Source organism: Athene noctua, chromosome 27, assembly GCF_965140245.1.
Source record: "Athene noctua chromosome 27, bAthNoc1.hap1.1, whole genome shotgun sequence".
Taxonomy (NCBI): Eukaryota; Metazoa; Chordata; class Aves; order Strigiformes; family Strigidae; genus Athene; species Athene noctua.
Genome location: NC_134063.1, coordinates 3465858 through 3489602, shown reverse-complemented (window position 1 = coordinate 3489602; position 23745 = coordinate 3465858). Strand labels below are relative to the sequence as shown.

Here is a 23745-nt window from a genome sequence, read left to right as displayed (position 1 = left end):
GCCACTCCTCCCCAGCTCCAGAAAAATAATGAATAAAATAAAATGGAGTAAGAGATTAAAAAAAAAAAAAGATAGAGAAAACGGACTAAAATCAAATAAATAGGATGAAGGAAAATAAATAGAATAAAATTAAATAGAATAAAAATAAATAAAGAAAAGAGTAAAAATGAAAACGCAGTAAAATGAAAAACAGAGTAAAAGAAAATAAAATATAGTAAAATGAAAGAAAACATTAAAAGAAAATAAATTGCAGTAAAATGAAAGAAAATAGAGTAAAAGAGAAGAAAATACAGTAAAATGAAAGAAAGAATAAAAGAAAAAATACAGTAAAATGAAAGAAAACAGAGTAAAAGAAAATACAGTAAAAGAAAATAGAGTAAAAGAAAAGGAAATACAGTAAAATGAAAGAAAATAGAGTAAAATAAAATACTATAAAATGAAAGAAAAGAGTAAAAGACAATAAAATACAGTAAAATAAAATAGAGTAAAAGACAAGGAAGTACGGTAAAATGAAAGAAAACAGAATAAAAGAAAATACAGTAAAATGAAAGAAAACAGAATAAAAGAAAATACAGTAAAAGAAAACAGAGTAAAAGAAGAGGAAATACAGTAAAATGGAAGAAAATAGAGTAAAAGAAATTACTGTAAAATGAAAGAAAAGAGTAAAAGACAATAAAATACAGTAAAATAGAGTAAAAGACAAGGAAATACGGTAAAATGAAAGAAAAGAGAGTAGAAGAAAATAAGAGTAGAATAAACCAGACTAAGATAAAAAATAAACCAGGCAGTTGTCTCCACGACAACGCCTGCGGTGTCCGCCCCCGGCCGCGGCCGCGGTCCCGCCCGCGGGAGGAGCCGGGCGGCGGCGCGGCCCCTTTAAGAGGAAGTAGGGCCGGCTGCTGGGCCGCGCGCAGAGGGGCCGCGCGGGAGAGCGCCGCTTGCGCGGGGCGGGCGGGGGGCGGAGTGCCGCGGCCACGAGGGGAGACGCTTCCGCGCCGCCGCGGGTTGGCTGCGACCGGCCAGGTGCGGGGCAGCGGGGGGGGCCGGGGGGCCGGGGGGGGGCCTGTGGGCCAGCAGGGCCCCGGAGGGGCCTGTGGGAGGCGGGGCCTGGGGGGAGGAGAGGGCCTGGAGGGGGGCCGGGGGTGTCCCGGGGTGTCCCGGGGCCGGGGGTCACAGTCCCCGCCAGCCCCCCCGGATGGGGGGGGGTGTCCCAGGGCTCTCCGTGCTCCCCTGGAGGGGGTCGCACCGGGGCGGGCTGTAACGAGCAACCTGTTGAACTGGGACTTCTAAATTTACTCTTTTTTTTTTAAAAATGATTTATATTTTTTCCTTTGACCAGAAGGTAATTGCGAGCGAGTTTCTCGTGGCTTTGCGCTCACTGAGCTGTGGTCCGTACTGAAACCCTTTCTGTGGCCCGGGGAGGCGGCCCCTGACGCCCCCCGAAGCCCCCAGCCCGGCTGGGGGGTGTTTGGGGGCCCTGCCCGGGGTCGGGGGGGGGGGGATGCTGCGCTGCGCGGCTCTGTCCTGAGCAGAGACCTGGCCGGTGGGGTCACCTCCCCTCGGCAGGGGTTTGCGTGCGGGGTCCGGGTGGTGTCTTGACTCGCAAATCAAAAATCTCATCGTGAGGGAAAAAAACCGAGCACCAGAGAGTAAAGGGTTTGCCGGTGTAACTATAAAGTTACAGTCTTGGATGCTCTTGTATTTTATTCCACTTCTTCCCCCCTTGTCCTTCTCAAGCTACGCTAATAACTCTTTCTATTGTAGGTAAAGACGTAGTCCTGAAGTTCAGGCTCCTCGATCTCTTTAAGTTCTTGGGGAGAAGGAGGAATTCTCCATTTTTTTTTCTGATCGTGGTGAGCTGCAGCTCGTCTGTCATGAGGGAGAACTTGTGACACCCGAAAGGAAACTCTTGCTCTGCTTCTGTCTCTTGCTGTGAGCTCAGGAATGCTAATCTTACAGTAGCTGCCTCTGCTGTGGTCTGCAGTACAATAATCTCAGCTCCTTCAAAGAAAACTCTTCCTGTGTGTGAGGACAGACAAAAAGGAAAGGGCAGGAAGTCCTCTGGAGAGAGAGGAAAGGGGGATTTAAAGCTGTCCAGCGTGCGGCACAGATGTTTGGAAAAAGCATCTCTGTCACAGACTCTGGTGCTAGTGAAAGGCAAGATCCCCTTCTTGGAGCTGAAGAGTGGCCACACTTTCTCAATTTCCATCCCTTCTTTGTTTAAAACCCCTTTCCAGTCTGGAAGTCTCCTGCCAAGTTGCGGGGCGGGGGGGGGGGGATTTTTGCTAGAGGTGAAATTTCCCCAGCCACCTGTTTATCACAGTCCCCAGGGCTTTGTCCTTGGACTCTGCTTCCTTTCCGAGCTTTAGGCTCACATCCAACTCTGTATTTGTCTATTAATGTTTCTTGGACTTTATATTCCATATCCTAGATTCACTTTCTGTCTTAGTCACGTACTTGTGAAGTTAACTTGGGCAGGAGGGCGAACTTGTAACCCTTTAAAATCCCCAGAAAGGGAGGAGTGCTGGGAGTTCATGCCAGCTTGGTGGTGTCATAGCAAAAACTGGTGCTCTCGTTTTACACTGAGGAGCTGAGTGCAGGTGCTGAGCAGGGAGCTGGTTCCCTGTGCTTGGCTCACCTTTCAGGATCTGGGATCCTCTTCTGGACACGTTACTTGGGGTTGCCCAGTCAACTGTGCCATCGTCAGAAACGGAAACGGGCTCTCCTGGCTGCTTGGCTGAGGCTTAGGGAGCTTGACACATACTCAGCACCTTGAGCAAAGTCCTCCTCCCTGACTTCATCCATCCTCTAGTGCGGGAGCTCTTTGCCAGATGCTTTCTTGTCCACATTTGGCTCCAACGTGGCTCTTTCGTTGATGGGATGTGAGGTACCACCCAAAACGAAACGGTGTGATTTAGTCCCGTTTGCGGAGGTGGGACTGTGCTGCTCTGTGCCATGTTTTGTAACTCGTGCTTCTCTGTAAATGGGCCAGGGATCTCTATGGCCACAGTACACAAAGGAAAAATGTTTCCCTTGTCAGTAGTGGAAGCATGTGGTGTCAGAGAAGAGAGTCTGCAAAACCTCACCAGTCCTGCACGCAGAGTTGAGATCTGGGAAAAGAGTTGTCTTCAACTTCTGAGTTTAAATTTCTTACAAGACAAGAGAGTATTTTGTGATACTTGAGCATAAATGCTGCTGTAAGTAGATCCATAACCAGCTTTGCTGGAGGTTTAGGAGCTTATCTTTAGAAATACATGATAACCAGCTAATGCTTTCAATAAAGAGTGCACCTTAGGCAGCATCTTTATCCTCCCTTTTCCAGGTGCCCCTGGGAGGCAGAGCGTTCAAAGCCAGCACAAAAAAATCCATCCCACTGCGGCAGCTTTGACTTCCTCCAGAAAAGTCTGGATGAAGTCCCTAGGTGCTAGGCCTTGTTGTTGAGTTGGTTTGAGAAGAGGCAAAAGCGGTGACGCTGCCGGACCTTCCCGTGTGCTGCCGGGGCAGGGCAGTGCCGTGGTGGAAGTGTCCTGCTGCGGCCACGCTCTGTGCTGGCCCTCGCCTGCTCGGGGACCGTGGGGGGGGTTCCTGGTGCTGTGTTTCCCGGGTACCCGCTGGGTTTGGGTGAATCGTGTCTGGGGCTGCACGCCTCTGCGCTGCTCCCAAGGGAGCCGGTGGAACAGAAAATGAGCTGGAGCCATCCAAAACGTGGTTTAGTTTGAAGCAGGAGCTGAGTGAGGCCCATGGCTGCACTGAAAAGCACTCTAATATTTTTCTTCATCTTAACTGCAGGCTTCTCTTGGGGCTGCTGTTGGGGCTTTTTTTTTTTCTTCTTTTTCCTCTTGCTGTGTGGCAGGAGGTCTTATGATGTGGTTAGTCTTGAGGTGATCTCTAGCTTCACATCAGTGGGCTTATTCCTTGCCTGAGGACATGCTAACATGTTGGGTTACTGCCATATCTCCTCGTGGAGGGGAAGAGCAAGCCTCGTGGGCATCTGCTTTCAGCAGGAAACAATACTGCTTTTCTTCTGCAAGCATCATAATAACGTGGGGAGAAGAGATATTTGTCGGTGGGATTAGCCCTGCCATGGGAAAGGTTGGCCGTGTGGCCAGCTCGTGCTCTGGCTCAGTCCCTGGGTGGGGGAGCTCATAGCCCTGGCATCTCCTGTGATCTCCAGCCTGTAGCCAGGCTGTTAAAATAGTGACAATAGTGCCTCTTGCTGTAGTAGTTTTATCAAGCAAAATTCACGCTCCAAAACAGTGTTACTGTTCACTTGAGTGGAGGCAGGTCACAAAGTTAGAGTAGATGAAACTGCTGTTGGTTCAGAAATATCCCTGCCCAGTGAGGACAATAAAGTGGAGCCTGCAAAAGCAGGAAGAAACGTGTAGCTCACAGCTTTGGTCTCAATAAATATCATGCTGCCCCTTACAAGCCCTGCAGTGGGGGGACAAAGCCAGGCTGGAGGACAGCGAAAGGCCTTCCTGAAGGAGCAGGCTGCAAAATACAGCCCCTCAGACCTGGAAAAGAGAAAGCTGCTGTTAGCATGCCGTCAGCCACCCACTGCCTGTGGTTTATCCTAGAAATATTTGTCTGTGCAGTTAACCTGTCTCCTGGAGTCGTGACCCAGCTTGTCAGCTTAACGCAGCGTCTGCAAAGCCTGCAGCGGATTAGCTCTGCCTCCACACGCAGCCATCATCCTGGCGTGGACGTGTGAGCACGAGCTGGGGAAACCTTCCAGAATAGCTGCGGCTCTGACGCTGCAGGAGATGCAAATGTCACGTAAGAGGCAAGAAAAGTGGCCCTAAATCGGTAATTCTGAGGGCTCTGATAGCTGTTCCTGTTACACTGCAGTCATTTCTAGCCTTTCAGATGAAGATTTTCAAATTGCAGCGTCTGCTGTCTGACCTTCCCCTTTTGGGGAAGGGAAAGTAGGAGGGGTGACCTTTTATAAAAGTTACTTTCCTGTGTGGCTTTTCCACCCTCTGTGGCTGTGGGGAGGATACTTGGAAGGCCCAGGGGGGACAACCCACAGTGGAAGTTCAGTCTTGTGTGCAGAGTTTGAAGGCGATTCAGCCTTCCCTCTCCCCTGCCAGAAAGGGTTGTCCAGCCCCGCTGGTGCTCGCTGCCCTACCTGCCTCCCCTCAGTAGCTGCTTGTGCGAACTCCATCCGTCACACAAACCCCAGAACCTCTCTCCTGGCATCGCCACCTGGTCTGCACCGAAATCCTGAGCTCAGAGTTGAACATCAAACTGCCTTCTCCTCCTGTCCTGCTCGTGATGGTTGAAAAATGCCTCTTGGTGCTCGCTGACCCGGGCTCTCCACTCGGTGCAGCCCCGTTTCCATCTGGCGCAGGCTGTGGCAGGCAGCTGCCTGATGGGCTCTGCCAGACCGGCTGCTCACCTCGCTTGGCTCTTCTCCTAACTCAGCTATGGCTTAATTTCACAGGCCTTTTCCCTTTCTTCTATAAATTAATGACTTTAAAATTGGCCTGAATGCATAGACTTTCAGGGGAAACAGAAGATACCCATTAAAGCCCAGTATAGCTATTTTTGATCTTTTATTATGCTGCTTCCTTTTCTTATGCGTATGGCGATGCAGATAGGCTCTGGTTTGCATGGCTTAGAGGCATGTAAAGAGTCTGTCCTGCTCCTAACCAGGCCTCTTTCCGGGAAGTGCTGGGGAGATGCTGGATCTGTTCTGCTTCTTACTTGGGAATTTCCAAATTGTGCAGCAGATTTAAATTGCGGAGTGCAGGGCTGGGGGGTGGGTGGCTGGCGATCAGCAGGACTTTCTTAAAACTGATTTTGTGGTGAAATATAAAAGGGCTCTTTGTTTGCCTAAACCTTGGGAATTCAACATTTCAAATGTGTGTTTCTGAATGGCTCTGTTAAGTTTGTTGTGAAGGCTGCTGCTAAAGCAGTTCCCGAAATAAAAATGTGGATATTGTCCTGTGGAGCAGCAGAAGGACTCTGCTGGTGTCTCGCCCAGCCTGGGGCTGTAGGTGCAGCTGCGCCGGATCCACTCTCTGCTCCCTCTCCTTTAACTTCTGAGCAGATTCTGCTGCCAGGAGCGAGCGTGGAGGAAAAACAAGAGAAGGTGATGCCGAGGGTAACGCTGGGCAGCTGCTCAGCTCTCCTCGGGCAGCAGCGTGGAGCGATCTTGCAGGAGAAAAGACAGAAACACCGCGACAGAGCTCGTAGAGGGGAACGATTAGCTTTTTGGGAAAAACACTGGCAGCTCCCTGGGCCGGGAGGCCGGACTCGGTGCCAGACAGGAAGGCGGCTGACGTGGAAGTGCCGTCTCGCCGGGGTTATGAATGGCCAGGCGTGCCCGCCGCAGCCAGCTCGGCCCTCCTCTGCCCCACACGCTCCCTGCCCTGCCCTGCCCTGCCCTGGCTCAGGTAAGCACGGGGACAGACCTTCATTTCTCATATCATAAAACAATACCAAAGAGCAGTCGAAAAACCTCATCCCGGGAAGGCGAGCTCTCTTGTTTGTTGCCAGACTGGTTCCAGAGGTGCAGAAACTGGCTGTCATTAGTGCCAGGCCAGCCCTGCTTGCTGTAATTGGTCTGGTTCTTGCTCTCCCTATTAAAATCTCTCCTTTGATCATAGAAAACCAGGACATCTTGTACTGAGAAACTGAGCTAGTGCAGAATGGCCGTGGGAAGGTATTTGTGAAAGGAGGGGGGGGAAATTATGGAAAAAATGTGCGTGTGCGTCCCTCTTTGCTTTTTTTGTTTGTTGTCTATTTTGAAGCCACTTTGCTTCTCGGGCGTGCTCTGAAAATTCCCTTTTTCCTTGAAGCTCTCAGTGCATCTCATAGATTGTGGCTGCTTTATCAGACTGGCACGGGTGGTTTCCTACTGGAAACTCTGGCCTGAGCGATGGCATTAGTGGTGAGTTAAGGACACTGAAAATGACTCGGGGGGAAGGTGGGGGCTGGTGGCTCCCCACTCCCTTCCGGGGAGCCATGGGGATGGGGTGACTGGCACTGAAGGGCTGCAATTACAAACCGCCACGGACGGAGGTTTCGGCCGGGCTCGGTGCGAGTGCTGAGCAGCGATACCATATTGGTGTCCTCTCGCAGGACAGCAGCGTGCCTTCCCTAAAAGGAAGTTAGAGACATCAATTCTTTGGAGAAATGCATTGCTCACTGGGGTTTGCTTAAGGGCTTTCTTACCAGCAAGGCAGCAGGATGTGAGCCGCCCCGGCACTGGGGTCACTGGGAGGGAAGTGGCCGCGTGTCTGACCCCTCCCCAGCCCGTGGCAGCCTTCGGATTGCACCCGCCCATGAAACGGAACTTTTTTTTCCCCCCCCACTTTGAAAAAAGGAAGCTCTTTGCCTCAGTGCCTGTGAGCGCTGGTAGAAGTTGCAGAGACGGGCTGAGTAATTGCAAGAGTCATCTGCCGAGGCTGGAAACGCAGGTAGGAGCTTGCTGATGTGCTAGCTTGATTTTTTTAATTTTTTTTTTTTTTTTTTTCCCCTGGCAGTTGTTAAACCCCTGCACGGTGTTAGCAGCGGAGGGGAGCACTGGGTGTTCCTCGGGGCAGGCGCTGACAGAGCGGTCATGGGGCTCCTGCAAGAGGGTTTCAGGCTGTTCTGCCTCTTCAGGGAGGGCAGGATCCGTCGGGAACGCTGCTTGCTCCTGGAAAGGCTGGGGACGGCTGCGGTAGATTGCCAGGCGAGGCAGTTTCCAGGTGTTTTGGAGGAGGTGACTGTCTTTCCTTTTTTTATACCCTCTCTGAGCTGCGTGTAAAGCCAGGAGACAGGGAAGCGACCGCCTGGGCTTCCTCTGCCTGATGCCTGGTTTTGAAGTAAGGCAGCACGGCATGATCCGCCGTTGCCGGTGAGGGAAGAGGAATGGCAGGGCGATACACACTGGATCACTCTCAGCAGAAATCAGCGTTCGGACTGGAGCTGTGAGAGCAGGGAGTAAGGGGAGAAAACGAGCTTTTGGGGAGGGAAGAGAGGGCCAGGCCTCGACACCCCTGGCTGGGCAGGCAAGTCGCCTCCTTAACCAGCATAATACGGAGCCACTCCTCTGGTGTCCTTGGGAAGAGCGGAGAAGCTGGAGGTTTGTTTGTGCTCCAGGCAGCGTGCCCCAGCCCACGGCGTGGGGCTCTCTGCAACCCTTGTGTGATCTTGGAGGGGTGGCCAAGGTCCTCTTGAAGCACCAGTGACGTGTGTTGTAATCTCAGCTGGCTGGAAAAGAGGAGTAAACAAAATGTACTGCAGGTTTTGTTTGGGGGGGATTTTTTTTTTTATCTCCGAAGCTTGCAAGTACTATTCAGGTGCTTTGCATGTCCCATATCCCAGTTGTTCCTAACTTCTCCTTTCTCTTCGTGCGAAGGCAGCATCTTAGTGCTGCCCGAGCTGTGACTCTTGCCTGTGGAAGTAGGTGTTGTATGTGTGATATCATCTCCAAGAAATGTTAGGGATGCTTTTGGTGCCTTTTTTTTTTTTTTTTCTTCTCCTAAAGCTAAATGTTTCTTTTAGCTCAGTTGCAGTCAAAGACCATAATTAAATAGGCTGCATCTGCTTGAAGTCTTAGCTACTCATTTTGCTAATGCCTTCAGACAGATGCTGAATCGTCTGAGAGACGATTGCTGCAGTGTCAAGCTCCCCAGTTCTCATGAATGATGTCTCCGTAGGAAGAGGAAATTGTTTGTAGGATGGATACTCCCTTGATACCAAACACCACCTTCCTTCACCCTGCTGAAATGACAGTTTCTTCTGGAAAATGGTCAGTTTGCTTCTTGATGTGCGTGGCCAAGCCTGTTTCACCCTGTTTTCTCTTCTCTGTGCCGGGCCCTGCAGCCACAGCCGGACCCCTGCTCGAGAAACACGTCCGCGTCCAGCTGGAGGGACGGTGCCCGGCTGCAGGCTCGGGCCATCGTGGATGCGAGTGCGGTCGCTGGAATCAGACAGATCTTACAGGAAATAAGTAGGAACAGAGTCGTACCACGCCGAGGATGCTGCCAGTCCTCCGGGGAGCTGTATGGAGGGCGATGCTCGGGCTGCGTTATGACTTGTTTGTTTTACAGGACATTTCTTTATCTCCAGCGTAAGGAAATCATTACGTGCCAGTACTTCTCTGGGACTGACTTCCTGCTGGAAATAGCTGCAGACTCAGCACCTGCCATCCACATTGTTGTTACTTGGAGGCTGGTTCTGGCTTCGCTCCGGAGGTGGCACCGCGGCGGGCTGGGCGCTGTCCCCTGGTGCTTCCGCCCCGCCGGGTCTCCTCGGCGTTTGGCCGCAGGATGTGGTGAGGCTGTGACACAGCTCTCGGTAACCAAAGCTGCTGCCTCGTGCTCCCACGTCTCACCGCGCTGTTCGCTACTTCCTCTAACCACATCTGTGGTGCGAGCAGACACCTCATGAGGACGTGTTTTCTGGGAGTTTTCTTATTTTTCTCTTTTTTTTGACTCTCACGCAGTAGCTTACGGGGTCACAGCAGCTGTTTTAGCAGGGCTCTGTGCAGCGAAAGCATGTGTGCAGTGAATTCACCTTGCAGCCCAGGGTGGATGTCGCCAAACCACATTAAAATGCTTTTTTGGTTTCTCCCAATGCGTGTCATGGCCCGTGTTGCAACAGGATCTCTCTGCTCCTGCACAGAAGAGGTTACTGAGCCTGTTCCCGCAGGAAAAGCAGCGCTAGGAAATGTTGAGCCCATTCTTAGTGGGACGAACTGAAGTGGTTTGGGTTTTCTTCCTTGCTGTAATTAAATAAGAAAACAAGAGGCCTTGGTTTAAATCTTTTTAATCTTTCTCCAGAGAAAAATGCTGATTAGCACTATGCAACATCTGTTAGAGATGGGCTGAATTATGGCAAAGGTAGTCTTGACCTTGAATTTGTGATTTTCTTGCCCACGTTTGAGAACACTATTTACCTATTGGAACAACACTATGGCTTCATATAAATCTAAGTACAATTTCTGCTTGTTGAAAGGGTTTTGTTTGCTTGCTTTCTCATAAAATTATGGAAATTCGTATTGCCAGATTTGGGAAGGCATCAGCTTTAGTTAATTTCTCTTTATTTCTCTGTCCAGCACATGTAAAATAATATTTTTGGTACACACAGCTTTCTGCCTTGAGCTTCCATCAAAGAGCAGCTTGACACAAATTATACGAGGGGATGGATGTGAGAACAAAGGAGGTATAATTAGCTACAGATAAACAGAGCTGTGTTTCTCGTCAGCATCCTTTCAGATCTTAACTTGTGTTTCACCCTCTTGGAGCTAATTCTTTTCCACAGACTGGAAGAGGAAGACAAGCTTGCCCTGGTCTTCCAGCTTTCAACCAGCCTTTGACTTGAAGTGAGCTCAACTGAAACAAAAAATATGTTTATGGTCTGTCTGCACCTGCAGCAGAAGCTGTGGCTGCTCTTCGTGCTGATGTTATTTCAGGATATTCTCTTTCTGGGTGCCTGAGCTGCAACTTCTTCTTCTTGTTCCCCTCTGCCCTTTCATGTTCTGTCTTTAGCACTGTGAGAGCGCGCCCGGCTCCTGCTCAAACGGCTGTTTCGTTGGAGTATGTCTGGCTGCAGACCTGAACTTTATTGTAGGTTGTCGTAACCTTTCCTTCTAGGTAGGCTTGTTTCCAAAGAGGAGGGGGGGAGGGGGTGACGTGTAGGAGAAAAATCTGATCCAGGTAAAACCCAACCTAAAGTTTTACCCTTCTTAAGTATTTGCTGTACAGGAGCTGAATAGGTGATGGTGGAGTTTCTCCTTGTTTCTGTGGGGTTTGGGTCTCGGTGTGGTGATGTCGGGGTGAATGGCAGCGATCTTGCGTTGGGGGGATTACGCCTTGGTGTCTCATTTTGCCCCTTCCCATCATGCCTCTTCCCTGTGGGGCTGGTTCTTTCATCCCCACGCGGAGCAAGGGAGACCCTGCAGGGTGACCCTTCGTTCAGCCCAGGTCACCTCTGACAGCCGAGCTGCTGCTCTGTGCTGGAACGAGAAGGGGGAGGAAGGAAAGCTGGCGTTGGTTTCCCCCGCTTCTCAGATCTGGGGCGAGGGCCCAGATGGTATCCCAGATCTCTTCCTATGGGATTTAGACAAGGTTTCCTGTTGAGAGAGCTGCTCCTAATCGCTGCCCTTCTGTGCTGCCTTGCAGATCAGGACCAGATGAGCAGAGGGAGGTTTCTGTGAAGATCAGAGTTGCCCCAGCCCTGCTCCAGGAAGTGGCCCAGCAGCGCTGCGTCTCCAGCTGTCATCGCTACGGACCTGGAAAAGAAAGAAGAGAAGAAAAATGTCCCATGCTTTAAAGCAAGTGTTCAATAAAGACAAAACCTTCCGGCCCAAGCGCAAGTTTGAGCCAGGGACTCAGCGGTTTGAGCTGCACAAGAAGGCTCAAGCCTCACTCAATGCTGGCCTGGACTTGAAAGTTGCTGTCCAGATGCCACCAGGAGAGGAGCAGAACGACTGGGTGGCCGTGCACGTGGTGGACTTCTTCAACCGCATCAACCTGATCTACGGCACCATCAGTGACTATTGCACGGAGCAGTCCTGCCCCGTCATGTCGGGAGGGCCCAAGTACGAGTATCGATGGCAGGACGAGCACAAGTACCGGAAACCCACGGCCCTGTCTGCTCCCCAGTACATGAACCTCCTGATGGACTGGATTGAGGTACAGATCAACAACGAGGACATCTTCCCCACTAATGTCGGTGAGTTCTGTTCCAGTGGCAGCGGTGGGGAGGGAGGCCAGTGCAGAGCCTTCTGCTTTGAGCCCTTGGGTCCCATTTCTCTTCCAGGAGATGCTGTTGCACAGGTCACTCTTGCAGCAGAGCTATTTGCTTTTGTACTGCTCGGGGGCTGGGGGCTGGCAGTGTGTTAAGCTCTTCCAAGCACCCAAGAAACTTCAGAGCTCTTCTGGAGTGCTAAAATATCCAGAGCTGTACCAGCTCCCGTGTGGAGTCGTGGAGACCTCGAGGAAAGCCAGGCTGAGCCTGGGCAGCAAAAACAAGAGGCTGCTCTTAGAGCAGTCAGTCTCTGACATGACTCCTGAGCAGTTCATGCTGGACGTGGTCTCCTGAAGGACAGCTCTTTCAGAGCTGATTGCTAGCTTGGGTTCAACGTGCGTGCCCTGCGTTGGCCTGGTGATGGTGGCTGTGTTTCCATAATTAGCCTCTTTGTTATTATGGGCTGGCATTAGCTGACTCTGCCCTTTCTAACTCAGTGCTTCCTGGCTGCACTCGGCTGCTTGCTGCAGCTGGGTGGGATGCTGACATGTGCAGGGAGGGAGGGGCAGTGTTTTTTCTATTGCCAGGGTGATGGAAATGAGAATTTGGCCTCAGACACCTAAATCTGCATATCCAAACGCAGCTTCATGCGCTGGCTTTGGGACAAAGATTGTTGGGGTTTTTGTTAGTTTTGTGCTGAATAAGATGTGAGAATTCAGGATCTAAAGCATTAGGTAAATATGATTGATCCCATTCAGAGCTCCCATCTTCTGGGATGCAGCAGAGCTCCCTCCCTCCTGCCCCAGCGTTTATCCCATCACAGCTCTGATGGGATGCAGTTGGCCTCTGTTGGGGACGTGTCCGCTGCTTCTGCCACACGAGCATCCACAGGGCTCCTCCGCCCGTGCCAAAACGCTGCTTAAACCTGGTGTTGTGTGGACAGAGGAGGGGAGCAGGGCCATCAACAGCCGTTTCTTCAGACAGCTGAAACACTTGAAATCCTCCCCACCCGTTCCTCGTGTTGCCCAAATAACTGCTGCATTGCCTTTAGTTGGGACTCTTCTGCCAGACACTCTGGGGACTATAAGCAGGGTGTTTGTTCTCTTCGGGGAAGCAAGACAAGTTTCCGACAGCAGGAGAGTTGTGGTTTGGGTTTTTGTAATGTTTACTGCTGTTGTTTTCAGCTCGGCTTTTACCCGATTCCTCACCCTTAACGCTGACTGAAATGCTGCAGTTCTTGCAGAGCACTGAAAGGGTTTAACTAATCCTCGTTCCTCCAGAAACAACCTGTGTGAACTTTAAACTGTAATATTCTACGGAGATAGGGCGGGTTGGGCAGACTGTTGCACTGCAGGGCCCCAGCTAAACAAATCCCAAAGAACTGAAGCCTTCAAAGAGGATCTTAACGTCCTTAATTTTTAACCAAAGAGCTTAACAAAATAAGAGATAACTAGGGGGAGTTAACAGCCCTGACTCTTTCTTCTGGCAAGTTGCTGGGTCATATCTAGTATTTTGCACTGTTTATATGAGCGTGCCAAATAGGAGTAGAAGAAAACTCTCGCAGACTGAAACAGCTGCTGGGAATCTCAGAGGCTGGTCTCTTGCTTTCAGTCTCTAGCAGCGATCGGTGGTGTGCAGCGCTCTGGCACGAAATCTGTGCTTTAAAAAACCTGATCCAAACCGAAAGGAAAAAGGAGAGGGGAACTGGAAATTGCCAGGGACAGAAGCCCTTTTGTCTCAACCTGTCCGTTTTTATCAATTTATTTTAGCGCCAAGAAACCAGTTTTAACTTGGCTGGAAGTTTCTCACGGTCATGTCTCCCCTCCCAGGTACTCCCTTCCCCAAGAACTTCCTCCCGGTGGTGAAGAAGATTCTCTCCAGGCTCTTCCGAGTCTTTGTCCATGTCTACATCCACCATTTTGACAGGATCACCCAGATGGGGTCGGAAGCCCACGTGAACACCTGCTACAAGCACTTTTACTACTTTGTGAAAGAGTTCAATCTCATAGACACCAAGGAGCTGGAACCACTGGTGAGTGACTGGGTGGGCTCTGTCGGGGTCTGCAGCCAGTGCAGAAGGGGTGGACTGGGGGTAGAGGAGTCACAGAGGTCTCTGGTACCTTCTCAAAACTGGTTGCCCGGAAACTGGTTGGGAATGGGAGCGGTGGGGGGACCTGCCCAAACTGGAGCTCTTAGTAAGTGTCACCGCATGCCTGAGAAGGGCATTTACAACTAAAGAGAGGTGAGGTGATGAGGTTTTTTTCATCCACGCCCTCACCTGGCAATCTGGATCTTCATTCATGGTCTCTTGTCTTCTGCGTCCCTTTGACAGAAGGAAATGACCTCCCGGATGTGCCACTGAGATCAGACCTTCCTGCTCCCACCTCGGCGTCTCTTCCGAGGACTCTGATACCTACTCCTGCATTGAAGATGTGATTCAAGGGGAGAACAGAGACATTTTGTTAAAAAAATCTATATATTTTCAACGAGTTTCAATGTAAAACTGTGACATTGCAGGAATATTTTTTTAAAGATGTTCTAGATAAACTAGTTTTTTATAGTTAATTTCTATTAAAAAAAAAAAAAAAGAAAATATTTTGGGCCACTCGATGGAAATGCTCGCTCTTTGAGGAGGGAGGAGCCACCTTTCCCCGTGCCCTCACCGCAGGGGCACCAAGCGAGCGGTGCCAGATGCTTCAGGTAGAGCCGTGTCGTGTGGCTGGTGCTGCCGTGGATGTGGTACTTCCCTCCGGACACCCATTTCCCACCCGTGAAGGGGGGTCACGTGGGGACTGGGGAAGAAATGCTGGTGTACGTGGATCCCCTGGGGTGCTGTTTGGTTCCAGCACCTCTTCCACTGGCTGTGTGTCCAATTTTTGGACAGGGCTGCTTTTGTGCTCACCCTCCACTTGGCATCCTGTCCCCAAGGCTTGGCCCTCCTTGCTTTCCCTCTGAAAGAAGTTGGATTTGGGTTTTTTTCATGGCTAGACCAGCGCTGTGGCTGTGGACAGAGCCTGTGCTGGAGCTCTGCTGTTGGGAATCTGCTCTTGCCTCTGATGGCAGCTCTGGGTGTGCCGTCCCCGCGGGGACAGGGACCTGCTGGCAGGAGGGAGCGGAGGGCAGGTGCTGTGCCAGGCGTGGGGAAGCGTCTTCTCCTCGACCACCTGTGCTTCCCCATCTCCTTGTGCCCCACTGACCCTGCTGAGGAGGAGCTGGGGCGCTTGCCCTCTGGCCTCACTTACTGGCTGCGTGTGGACTGTTCTCTGCTTCCCATTAGGGTACGGAGCCTTCTCCCTCTTCCCAAGCATCCCGTCCCCGCTCAGCTGCGCCCATCTCGTACCCAGGCTCTGGTGTGGAGCCAGAACCCCCCAGCCTTGCCTGCTGCTTGCACAAGCAACGCCGCTGCGTGACGAGAGCTTTGCAGTGCCCCCGAGGTAGGTAGGGAGATCTACCTAGGATTTGGGGGGGGGCTAGGGGAGCAGGGTTTACAGTAAGAGAAAAGGTTTCTATGAACAGTGACCAAATTGTACCGCTAACCACTTCTTCCTTACAAAGTTTTTCTGTGTCCTGGAATCTCTGTACATACGTGACTCTTGTTTCTTGTACTGTCGTTAGGACGCTCGTACAAATACCACTATAGTCCTCTGAAATGGAACCAATAAATTATGTTGTATTTACATAGCACACTCCGATTGCTAAACGTCTCGTGATTACACGTTCGTCAGAGGTTTTCTATCAGCAAAACAAACATAGTGTGTTTGGACTCCTCGGGAAGTGCGCTGGAGAGCTGTTTTCCTACAGTTGCTAAAAGCTCCTGGGTGTGTGCTCCGGCCTCTGCTGCCGTAAGGTTCGATTCCTCCCGCTCTCGAGGTGCCAGGTCCGGGCTGCTCCGAGCCCTGTGCTCGTTCCCAGGGCTGTGGGGCAGAGGGGGCGGGTGCTGGAGCTCACCCAGCACGCTGGGGTTGTCCTGACTTGTCTCGTGCTGTCCCTCTGCTCAAGGGCTGATTCTCCCAGCTCTAAAACCTGGGTGGATGTGGGCAGGGGAGGCGAGTTCAAGCTTTTTCCAGCTTGCTGACGGGCTCTTTGCTGCCGCTGGCAGGAGCCGTGGGCGCAGCCAGCGAGGCTGACGGACTGGATTGGCCCAAGCTCTGCATTCAGGGTCTGCGAGTTACTTTCCTGTCCGGGAGGGGAGTAACGGGCTCCACAGCTGTAGCTCCTGCCTGGACCAGACCTGGCTGTGCCCTGCCTGCGGCTCTGGGTCCTGCCCACTCCGCTGGCATGGCAGAGGTGCTGGGCCCTACCAAGCACCCTCTGGCCCCTCTCACAGTTTTTTGTGGGTGCAGCTCAGCTGGAGCCACGTGTCCCCCTACCCCCGGCCAGGTGCTGCTGGAGGGGACAGAGCCCCCGCGGAGGCGAAACCCATCGCTGCCCAGGAGGGGGTGCAGCCCCCCCCAGCCCCTGTGTGCCCCCGGAGCGGGGCCGGATCCTGCACACAAGCAGGGAGGGGCACAAACCCACAGGAACCCGAGTGCTGGGTAATGGTGGGGCTGTGAGGGGGGGTGAGAGCTGCCAGCTCAGCTCAAGTCGCTTTTCATCCGCTTTCCCTTTCGGGGAGGAAGCCGCGAGCACCATGTCCGGGGCGTGCAGCACCCATCCGGCTGTCACCGGGGCTGCAGGGCGCTGCCTTCCTCCGCCCTCCCTTCCTTTCTGCAGGGAAAGACCTGGCCGCTTCCATGTGGGACCAGCTCAGCCCAGGGAGGAGGAGGAGCAGAAGGAGGAGGAGAAGCACCTTTAGGGGAGAAGAGCTGCCGGGCCTGGAGGTGCCGTTGCAGCCGAGCCTGTCCTCGGCAGCGTGCACGGCGCAGGATGTTGCCCAGACTGGTTTAGCAGAGCCGGCGCTCGGCCTTTCTCTGCTCCTGCCTCCGCCGCCCAGGCAGCACCCTGCTTTCATCTCCCTGTGCGGGGGCCTCGTGTTTACTCGCCCGTGAGCCGCAGCTGCCTCCTTGCAAGCGAATCCAAGTCTGCAGGCGAACGGGCTGCAGCGAACGCCCAGAGCCGAGCCCAGCCTGGCAGAGCGGGTTTAGCTGTGACCCAAGCCTGGCGGTAGTTTTACCGCTTGTCTCCCCAGGTGCTGGTGGGGTACAGATCTCAGTGTCACAAAGGCTTCGGTGAGAGCCCAAAGAACAGATTTGAACATCTCCTGCGTTGCTGGGCCTGGGCCGAGCAGGTATCACGCCCGGGGCGCCGGCAGCCTCCCCTCTGCGGGGCTGACCCCTGCCCAAAAAGCACAGATGGTGTCTGCCCCGGAGCTGGAGCGTGCAGGGGCTGGCGGGCTGCAGGGCACTGCCATGGCACGGGGGGGGGGGCTGTGGTGGCCACCGTATGGTCAAAGGCAAATACTGATTTCTTTGGCTCAGGGCGCTGTCGCCTGCTGCTCCTGAGGAAACGATGGCTCGCCCTGCACCCTCCTGCTGGGCTTCTCTGGCCCCTGAATATTGAGGAGCTGAGGAGCTTTAGGACCTCGGTTCCCGTTGGGGTTTGCTTGAAATCAGCCCTGGTTTCTGAAGCTGGGGAGTAGGGGCAGCGATCGCACGGGGCCTCAGAAGCTGGCCGTGGGGGGAGCAGGGTCTGGGGGCCTCCTGCAGCCAAGTGGCTTCAGCCAGGAATTGGCCGTGGGGTCTGTGCCGGAGCCGTGTCCCCTCTGGGTGAGGATGGGGATGTCCCCAGCTGCCACCACCTCCCCGAGCAGCAGATCCTGCTCAGAGCATCGCTGGGGCTTTGCCATAAGCAGCGATGCTGCTCGTGCGCGCGCTGGGCACTGCCCCATGGCTGCATTTCCCATCCCCAGGAGGTGCTGCCTCGTCCCACGCTTATCCCCCCCCCGCATCTTTGGGGTTGGGGAAACGGGCACGGGGTGGCACAGGACATGTCCCCAAGGAGCTGTGCCATCACGCTCAGCCCCCCCCCCAGACTTTGGCAGCCCTGTGGCCGCCTGCTTCTTCTCCCTGAGCAGGCAGCCAGCAGCTTGCCAACTGCTCAGAACTGTGCTTGTTTGTTTTTTTTTCCCCGGGACAGCTGATGTCCCTGGGGCCAGATTCTCCCCTGGGGGCCCTGCAGGGCCCTGGCAGCCCCTGCAGCCCTGACCCACCACCTGCCTCCTCCCGGACAGGCAGAATGGGGCCATGGGTTTGTCCCCCCTTCTGGTTTTGGGCTCTGTGGCTCTGCGGAGGAGGTGACAGCCGTTCCTGGGACAAGGGGATGGTCACTGGCACAGCACACGCTCCCCTCTGCCTTGTACAGCGCGGCCAGGCTGGCAGCCAGCAGCTCCCCGGCCCCGTGCCGGGGACACGGGCAGGTCACAACGACCCTTCTGGGAAAGCACCGGAGCGGGGAGCACACGACAGCGGAGAGCATCTGCTGCTTTGTGCCCCACGCTGTCCCCACAGGAGATGACAGTCCCTCGCTGCCACCGTTTACCCAGCACTTTGCTGGCGACTGCTTAAAAAAAGGAGGTTTGGGTTAATTTTTGCTCCTGGCAAACAAAATCCCCTGTGAACCCAAGAGACTGCTGGGATGCGGCCACCAGCACCCAGCATCCTTCAACATGGGGGTGCGCGTGTCTCTGCTGCGGCTTCAATGCTCTTTTCAAACAGTGAGGGAGCAGGGGGAATTTTTTTGGTGGTTTGGGACTTTTCGTGCTCCTTCTAGGAAGTTGCAATGTGTCAGCCTGCACCTCTCCTCTCACCGCATGCCCCCAGCTCCCCCAGGCTGCTCGCAGTGACCCGCCTGCAGTGGCTTGGGGCTGCTCCTGTGGGTCTCACCCCTTCCCCAGGGAATCTGGAGGATGGAGGGGGGCAAAAAGAGCCTGGGGCTGGTTTAAAAGCCACCAGCAACGGAGGCACGACTCCCACTGTGGCATGGCACAAGCCCCCTCCCTGCCCTTCTCCCCAGACACCCCAAAGCTCCCAGAGCTCCTGCCCCTGGTTTCGGGGGGTGCAGGGATTTCCCTCCCCTTGGTCCATCCCAGCCCCCCCGTCTCCATCTCCTTGTCCCCTGGGTTTTGGCCGGTGCAGGGTGGCAGAGCTGGGGCTGGCCGTGTCCCCGTGAGGCTGCTGGGGGATGGGGGATGCTCCCTGCTGAACTGGTGTCTCCCCCTCAAAAGCTTTTTTGGGGTGAAACCACCCTAGGGTGTGTTTGTGTCCTCCCTCAGGGCCGTCCTGCCTGGCTGTGGGTTACGGCTGCTCCTTAACCCCACGGCACCTCCTCCGACTGGGGAAACTGAGGCACGGCACCTCCTTACCCGCCCTGTGTGTGCCCCCCCCTCCTCGTTCAGGGGCCGTGTCCCACTGCTGCCACCAAGACAGGCTGGCCCGGGCAGCTCTGCCATGGGGGTCCCTGACCATGGGGGTGGCAGCCCCAGATTGTGGGTGCAAAGCAGGAGCTGGGAAACACAAGTGGGGTTCGCCCTGAGCCCTTCCCCGCAGCAGATGGGGAGTGAGGGAGGGACTGGGGCCACGTCCCTGGGGAAAACCCCACGGTGGCAGTGGGGGGCAAGCGCTGGGGTTTGGGGGTGCGCTGGAGCCCCAGCATCCTGCCCCCGCACTGGGAGCTGGGCTGGGGGGGGTCAGACCTGCCAGGGCGCCGCGGGAGCTGCCCAAATGCCCCTGACTGTGTCGGGGCAAGGGGGGGAGGCCGGGGGGACCCGCCGGCGTGTGAGCCAGCACGGCCGGATGCCCACGTGTGCCTTGGACGTGCGCGGGTGCGTGTCCTCCGTGTCCCCCCTCCCTCCCGTCCCGCCCCAGCAGCAGAACCAGCGCTGGGAGAGTCAAACCTCCAGGTTTCTGCCTGGCAGGAAATTCCAGGTTTTTTGCAAGATTTTTCATTTGAAAAATTGACACGGAGCCAGGGCTCCAAATCCTCCTGCTTCCAGGGGAGGCAAGCTGAGCCCTCCTTGCGCTGGGGAAATAACACAAGGAAAAAGAATTTATTTTACTTTTTCCCTTCCAAACCAGAGCAGGGGAGGAGGAAGTCCTGCACACCCTGCGAGCGGTCACCCTCCCGCTGCTCCCACGGGGAACATACTGCAGGGAACATTCCGGGGCAGCCGAGTGTGGTTTTGGGGCAGGCTGCGGCCCTGGCCGGGGGGGCAGCAGGCGGGCAGGGGGCCCGGGATGGCCTCTGGCCTGACTCACGCTCCCCCCGCTCCCCACGCCAACAATAGCTGCCTTCCGGCACGGCCCCACTTGCTTTCCTGTTTTCCCTCAGCTGGTCGGGGCGTGTGGGGCTCCCCCAACTCGTGGAGACCCTCCGTCCCGGCAGCACCGAGGGGCACAGGCACCCCCGGGGGTGTTTCACCACTCACAGATGCCCACGAGAAACGGGGCACGGCGGGTTTGCTGCCACCAGCCCCGGCTTTGCAGTCCCCAGGATGCTGGATGCGACCATCAGGAGGAAGGAGGAGGGCTGGGGGGGGTGCTCAGCGCCTGCCAAGCAGGCGGGTGGCATCAAAATTTGTGTTTCCCTGAAAAAAATGTGGATGTCGCTGCAAACTCAGGCCGTGAGCTGCCACAGGCTCCTCTCGCCAGGCACCGGCACGGCCCCTGGGTTTGCTGGGGGCACGTGTGTCCTCGCAGCTGGAGCCACCAGCTGGGTTTGCCAGGGCTGCTCTGAAGGGGGGTGCAGCGCTGGACCCCCCCTCTTCGGCCCCAAAACACACAGGAGAGGCCCAGAGGAAAGCAGCCAGGGTTCAGCTCCGGGGAGGGGGGGGGAGTTTGGCTGGACCCTGCATCCACCGGGCTGTGCAGGGGATGGGGAGAGCCCACGGCCCCGGCGGGGAAACACGGGTGATGCTCCAGGATAAATGTGTGTGCAGGCAAAAGACACCTGGGAAGGCACCAGCATGATCGTGCGTGCATGTGTGCACATGGATGTGTGTGTGTGTGTGTACGTGGGCATGGGCATGTGCAAGGTGGCCCTCGGGCCACTGCACGGCTCCCAGCGACGCACCTGGAGAGGCTGCGCCTGTGCACGTGTGTGCGTGCACACGTGTGTGTGCTGGCTGCACACGCGTGTGTGTGCGCACACGGGGGCGATGCTCTGCTGCTCCTGCTTCGCCCTCGCACACGCGTGTCTAGGATTTCATGCCCACCCCACGCGAGTGCACGTCCCCTGGGTGCTGGGGGGGGTGTGGAGGCAAGGGGAGCGTGTCCCAGCCCCCTGCGCTGGTGGGGACCCCCCCGGCACCGGGCGCTCGCTCCCTGCCCGCGGCAGCCCGAGGCCTGACGCTCTCGCCACGCCTGGCTGCAAACTCGCCCACAGCCCCGCAGCTGGAGGAAGCCGCCCCTCGCGCGCCGCTGCCTCTTGCCACCCCCGAACGGCGCCCATCGCCCCGACACCTCCTGGGTCGGGGCCTTTCGCCGATGGGGTACGGTGTGGGAGGCGGTGTGCCGTGCAGTGAGCGTGCAGTGAGCGTGCGGAGAGGCTGGGAGCATGCAGGGAGCCAGTACGGAGTGTGGAGTGTGAGCTGTGAGTGTGCACGGAGTGTGCAGTGAGCATGCAGTGAGCGTGCACTGAGTGTGCACTGAGCATGCAGTGATTGTGCACTGAGTGTGCACTGAGCGTGCAGTGATTGTGCAGTGAGTGTGCACTGAGCATGCAGTGAGCGTGCATGAGTGTGCACTGAGTGTGCAGTGAACGTGCAGTGAGTGTCCAGTGAGTGTGCACTGAGCGTGCAGTGAGTGTGCACTGAGCACGCAGTGAGCGTGCACTGAGCATGCAGTGAGTGTGCACTGAGCATGCAGTGAGCGTGCATGAGTGTGCACTGAGTGTGCAGTGAACATGCAGTGAGTGTCCAGTGAGTGTGCACTGAGCGTGCAGTGAGTGTGCACTGAGCACGCAGTGAGCGTGCACTGAGCATGCAGTGAGTGTGCATGCAGTGAGTGTGCATGCAGTGAGTGTGCACTGAGCGTGCAGTGAACGTGCAGTGAGTGTCCAGTGAGTGTGCACTGAGCGTGCAGTGAACATGCAGTGAGTGTGCACTGAGCATGCAGTGGGCGTGCAGTGAGAGTGCTGGGAGTGTGCAGTGAGCATGCACTGAGCACACAGTGAGTGTGCACTGAGCATGCAGTGAGTGTGCATGCAGTGAGTATGCACTGAGCACGCAGTGAGCGTGCAGTGAGCGTGTAGTGAGTGTGCACTGAGCACACAGTGAGCACGCAGTGAGCGTGCAGTGAGCGTGCACTGAGCACACAGTGAGTGTGCACTGAGCACACAGTGAGCGTGCAGTGAGCGTGCACTGAGCACACAGTGAGCACGCAGTGAGCGTGCAGTGAGCGTGCACTGAGCACACAGTGAGTGTGCACTGAGCACACAGTGAGCGTGCAGTGAGCGTGCAGTGTGCCGTGAGCGTGCAGCTGTGCTGGTGCAGTCCCTGCCCCGTTCCGCTCCCCGCTGGGCTCCCGCTGTGCCTCCGGCCCCCTCCTGGGCCGCGCACCCTCCGGGGGAGCGGGGGGTGCCCGCGGCAGTGAACCGGCCCGGGGGCGCCCTGCGGGGAGCCTGGCCCTGCCCCGCCCCCGGCGCGGGAACCGCCCGGCCCCGCCGGCAGCCCCGGCCCTGGGCTGTGCCGCGGGAGAGCAGTGGCAGGGCTGCGCAGCCTGGTCCCTGCGCGACCGCCGGGAGACACCCAGGTGCTTCACCGCTGGAGCCGGCCTGGAGCGAAAAGCACCTGACAAAAGTCCGTTATCTCGGACCCTGCTGATAACGATTCTAAGCGAGACCCTGGGAGTCTCCTGGATGGCAGCGGGCCTGGGAGCAGCATCTCCCCCGAGCTGGGACGCCTCTTAGGCACCAAAAAACCCGTTCAGGTGTCGTCTGCTGCCGGAGCCGAGGAGAGGCCGGGGCGAAGTTTGAACAGTTGGACTAGATGATCTTCAAGGTCCTTTCCAACCTAGGTGATCCTGGGATTATTCTGTGATTCTGTGACCCACTTGAGTCTCAGCTGCCGCCTGCTGCGGTATTTACACTCCAGAGGAGGGAAATTTAAACTTTGAGCCAGATTCTCTTTCACCCACTCTCTCTCTGCTTACCAACGTGTTTGGGTATTCACAGTTATTCTCATGAGTGTGGGGACATAATTCCACTGGATCCAAACGCTTTTGTCCGTGTGGCTTGTGGTTGTGGATACGTGTGTCTGTGCGTATCGATGTAAGGTACCACGGAGTATGTCAGGGTGAATCTTGTCATCTTCGGATCTGTAGCTAAGTCGCTATTTTGATTAGAACATATTTTACTGAATTATTTTGTAAATCTCAAAACTGGTTAATGATTAAGTGCTGCTAGTCATTAATAAATCTTGATTTGCTGCTAAATCATTGCCGTGTTAATACTTTCATCCATGACAGCAGTGAGCATGCAGGGAGTGCGCAGTGAGCCCAGAGGGAGCGTGTGCCAGGCATGAAGCAAACGCGCAGAGGTCACAAACGCGCAGAGGTCACAAACACACAGAGGTCACAAACATGGAGAAGTCACGCGAGGGCCACACGACAAGCACGCAGCAGGCAGTGAGCGTGCAGCAGGCATGCAGTGACCATGTGGGGACCATGCAGATGATGACAGGCAGATGACACGCAGATGACATGCAGAGACCGCGTGTCACATGCGGTGAGCACGCAGGACACGGGCAGCACACACGCAGTGAGCGTGCGGCCAACGCGCACAGGGGACCCCTGTGGGCTCAGTGAGCTCCAGGCCGGCCCTGAGTGTCCCCGCCGCGCCAGGCACCCCTGGGTGCCCCCCCTGGGGCTGTGGGTGCCGGCGCTGCTGCCCTGTCATTACCGGCTCGGTGACCTACATGGCAGCGTGCGCAATTTTGGAGGCATGTGGCTCCTCCACCCGCGCCGGAGCCGCCTGACGGGTGCCAGCGGCCAGCGCACCCCGCGGCACCGTCCCTGTTCCCCGTCCCCTGTCCTTCCTCTGTGAGTCAAAACCCTGCAAATCCCCCATCCTCCGGCACCACCTCTGCAAAAACACCCCCCCCCGCCCAGCCTGGGCTGACTGGGGAGC

The 23745-nt window shown here is 55.3% G+C and overlaps 1 protein-coding gene across 3 annotated transcripts; it reads left to right on the top strand.

Moving 5' to 3' along the window:
- Positions 1-898: 898 nt before the first annotated feature.
- MOB3A (MOB kinase activator 3A) lies at positions 899-14881 on the top strand. 3 transcript variants are annotated; one of them, XM_074928049.1, is made up of 4 exons: positions 899-1023; positions 11118-11670; positions 13515-13717; positions 14018-14881. In XM_074928049.1, exons 2-4 carry the CDS (start codon positions 11253-11255, stop codon positions 14045-14047), a joined length of 651 nt encoding a protein of 216 aa, XP_074784150.1. In that variant the 5' UTR covers positions 899-1023; positions 11118-11252; the 3' UTR covers positions 14048-14881. The 3 variants fall into 3 exon arrangements, with proteins under 3 accessions (XP_074784150.1, XP_074784152.1, XP_074784151.1); XM_074928051.1 differs by lacking the exon at positions 899-1023 and adding an exon at positions 6873-6895; XM_074928050.1 differs by lacking the exon at positions 899-1023 and adding an exon at positions 7291-7424.
- Positions 14882-23745: the final 8864 nt, after the last annotated feature.

What these genes read in the sequence shown, in the direction of transcription:
- MOB3A (XM_074928049.1), top strand. Translation starts at nt 11,253, where the DNA reads ATGTCCCATGCTTTAAAGCAAGTGTTCAATAAAGACAAAACCTTCCGG. An exon ending in CATCTTCCCCACTAATGTCG is followed by an intron (nt 11,671 to 13,514) that starts GTGAGTTCTGTT and finishes CTCCCCTCCCAG; the next exon opens with GTACTCCCTTCCCCAAGAAC. An exon ending in CCAAGGAGCTGGAACCACTG is followed by an intron (nt 13,718 to 14,017) that starts GTGAGTGACTGG and finishes TCCCTTTGACAG; the next exon opens with AAGGAAATGACCTCCCGGAT.